The 2,917-nt window shown below is 30.9% G+C and overlaps 1 protein-coding gene across 1 annotated transcript; it reads right to left on the bottom strand.

Annotated features, from left to right (window-relative positions):
* Window positions 1-1,140: 1,140 nt before the first annotated feature.
* Window positions 1,141-1,776, bottom strand: LOC145800350 (UPF0481 protein At3g47200-like). The gene has a single exon (XM_082890007.1). The coding sequence runs from the start codon at window positions 1,774-1,776 to the stop codon at window positions 1,141-1,143; it is 636 nt and encodes a 211-aa protein (XP_082746133.1).
* Between the last annotated feature and the right edge of the window lie 1,141 nt (window positions 1,777-2,917).

The following is a 2,917-nucleotide window of genomic DNA, read 5'->3' as shown; positions in this document are numbered from 1 at the left end:
GTATTTGATGACTTTTGCAGGAGGAGCTGTGGCATGGTAATTTAAATTACAAAAATGTGTTGCTCTCTCGACTACCGAAGCTGAATTTATTGCCATTATGGAAGCTTGCAAAGAAAAGTTATGGTTGAAGAAATTTTTGCAAGAGTTGGGTTTAAAGCAAGAAAAGTATGTGCTTTGTTGTGATAGTCAAAGTGCTATTCACTTGAGTAAAAATTTACTTTTCAGTCGAGATCGAAACATATTGATGTGAGATGCCACTGGATTCGTGATGTGTTAGATTCGAAATTGTTACAACTCGAAAAGGTTCACACAGATGATAATATTTCAGATATGTTGACAAAGACTTTGTCGAGGGATAAACATTTGAAGTGTCGAACTTTGGCGGGCATGGTTGACATCTCCACCTAAGTCGGTAGGGGGAGAATTGTTGGGTATACCTCTTTATTGAAGTGTGGGATCCAATTGATTTATTAAAAGAGTTTAATTTAGTTTGGTATTAGTTATAATATTTTTATATATTATATCTAATTTTGTGGAGACCCAATTCAATTTGGAAATAACTAAGATTTTGATAAAAAAATCCTAGATTCACAATATATATTTTTGGTATTGTTTTCCCCAAGGAAAATAGGAGGTGCGGTACGGCTGCCATAGGTGGTCTTTGGTGGGTTTTGTTCTTAAACACAAGTGTTCTGTGTCTGCTAGAACATTGGAAATTCAATTCGTCAATCAAGCTTTTTCAGTGAGTTTTGGGATGTTCAGTTATTCGGCTGATTTGGGTTTATAATTTTTGGATCTTCTTCAACTTTGGTTCTAAAGATTTTGGTTCATCTATTTGGTGAGATCTTTCCTCTTTGTTTATTTGTAATTATTTGGAATTCACCTAAGGGTGGTTTTGTGAGACCATTCGTGTCTCATTTGTAATCGTTTGGAAACTCTTTGGTTGATAGTGGAATCGGATTTCGATCCCGTGGACGTACCTCACATTGAGGGAACCATATAAAAATTCTTGTGTTACTTTTGATTTAGTTTTTTCGCATTAGTTTTTATTCCCATTGATTGATTTACTTGTGAGGAATCATATATTTTTCCTAACAAAGTAAATAGTCATAACGATCAGAGAGGCTCGAGGCTTTACTTTCAATTGCTAGGTTGCTCAAACTCAGCCGATTTGAAAAAGTTTAATGCTAAAGTGACCATATTCTGCTCACTGAATGAGTGTGGCTGTGGCATTTTCATTTTTATAACATCGAACAAAATCTGCAGAACGGCAAATGGAATTTGGTTCTCAAGTAGTGCTAAATCATGTTGAAGAGTTAGAACAGTCTCGTGAACTTTCTTCTCCTCCTCATAGTTCTTATTATGTGAGTATCTCAAAAAGAGTTCGAGTATGAAGCAACCATCAACTAGCAATATTTCAGCTACCTCTTGTGCATCGAACTCTATATATTCTGAATAACATCTTCGAACTTCTCCTTCCAAACCTAGTATGACAGTGGCACACTCCTCGAGGGTAGATTGTGCACTTTCAGACATTCTCATAAAAAGATGTAGCATGTATCGCCGTTTGTGCTCTTCAAAAGCTAGCAACTCCTTGTTCTTATGATGAAAAGGTCCGATGGAGACAATACTAGGTGTATATGCATCTTCTTTGAGTTTTACAAGTTTTTTCGGAACTTTATAGATACTCGACGGCCTTCCCACTTTAGCCAACTTATTGGTAATCGAAATTATCAATTCACCGTGTTTGTTTTTGGCTCCCGTGTAATTTTCCATCGTGCAAAGTACTAATTATTCAAACCAAGAACAAGAAACAAAGAGAGAAATGAAAGGTATTACTATTACATTTACATGGGTGTGGATTTTACATGTGAACGTGTGTTAATAAAATGAGTAGTGTTGTTCAAATTTAAAAATTAAAATTACTTTTTAAGCTTAATGATTAATCAACAAATAACTCTCATATGTTGTATATATATATATATATATATATATTTTAATATTTTCTCGAATTATCAATCAATCATCTAATTTATATATTGTTAAGTCTAAAAAGTAAGTATGAAAAAAAGGATATTGCTATACAATTCCAAAAATTAGACATAATTTTGAAACCCAATGATATAACAATTAATTAGGATATCTAAGGTAACACTCTCTCTCCTATCTTTTTAATTATCAACCAAACATATCATTTACACATCATTGGGTCTAGAAAATATGTCTACAAAATAGCCTTATATATCATTTTTCATTAAAAAAAAATAAGTAACATTTACCAAAAATATGTGTAACGAGAGTGCATATGTACACACCTTTTGGGGAGTGTGTACTATAGCATTACTCAATATATAAATAACATACAAACAAAATTTCTATAATTTTTTTATTTAAAATAATATTGGTTTGAATCGAACTGTGAGACCCGCCACCAGTTTGGTATTGATTATCCGAATCGTTCATATTATTAGATACTGTTTGTTCATTTAAATTACCTTTTTATTTTTATTTTTATTTTATTATATATATATATATATATATATATATATACAAATATGATAAATAAATGAGTTACAAATATCATATGGATATAATTTTTGATGATTTGAATCCTCTATTTTAAAATGATCTAAATGGTTTATATACCACAAAATGATCCCCACAAAATGAATGGTACCAACAATACCCTTTAAAATGGATGATCCGGACAAGATCATATTACCATCCAATTTTTTTTTATTTTTTTATTTTTATAAATGCAATAAAATAAATGTATTATAAATAGCATATTGAGATAATTTTTTTTTTTTGAATGATATACATGTAAGATTAGATAAAATGAATAATTTAGATTATTGAAACGAAATTCGTAATAAATTCCATAAATTTAGACATTGCCTTTTTATTCAAATAATGA

This window comes from Camellia sinensis, chromosome 10 (assembly GCF_055761805.1).
Source record: "Camellia sinensis isolate YWXY chromosome 10, ASM5576180v1, whole genome shotgun sequence".
Taxonomy (NCBI): domain Eukaryota; kingdom Viridiplantae; phylum Streptophyta; class Magnoliopsida; order Ericales; family Theaceae; genus Camellia; species Camellia sinensis.
This window is presented reverse-complemented; position numbering and strand designations above follow the sequence as displayed.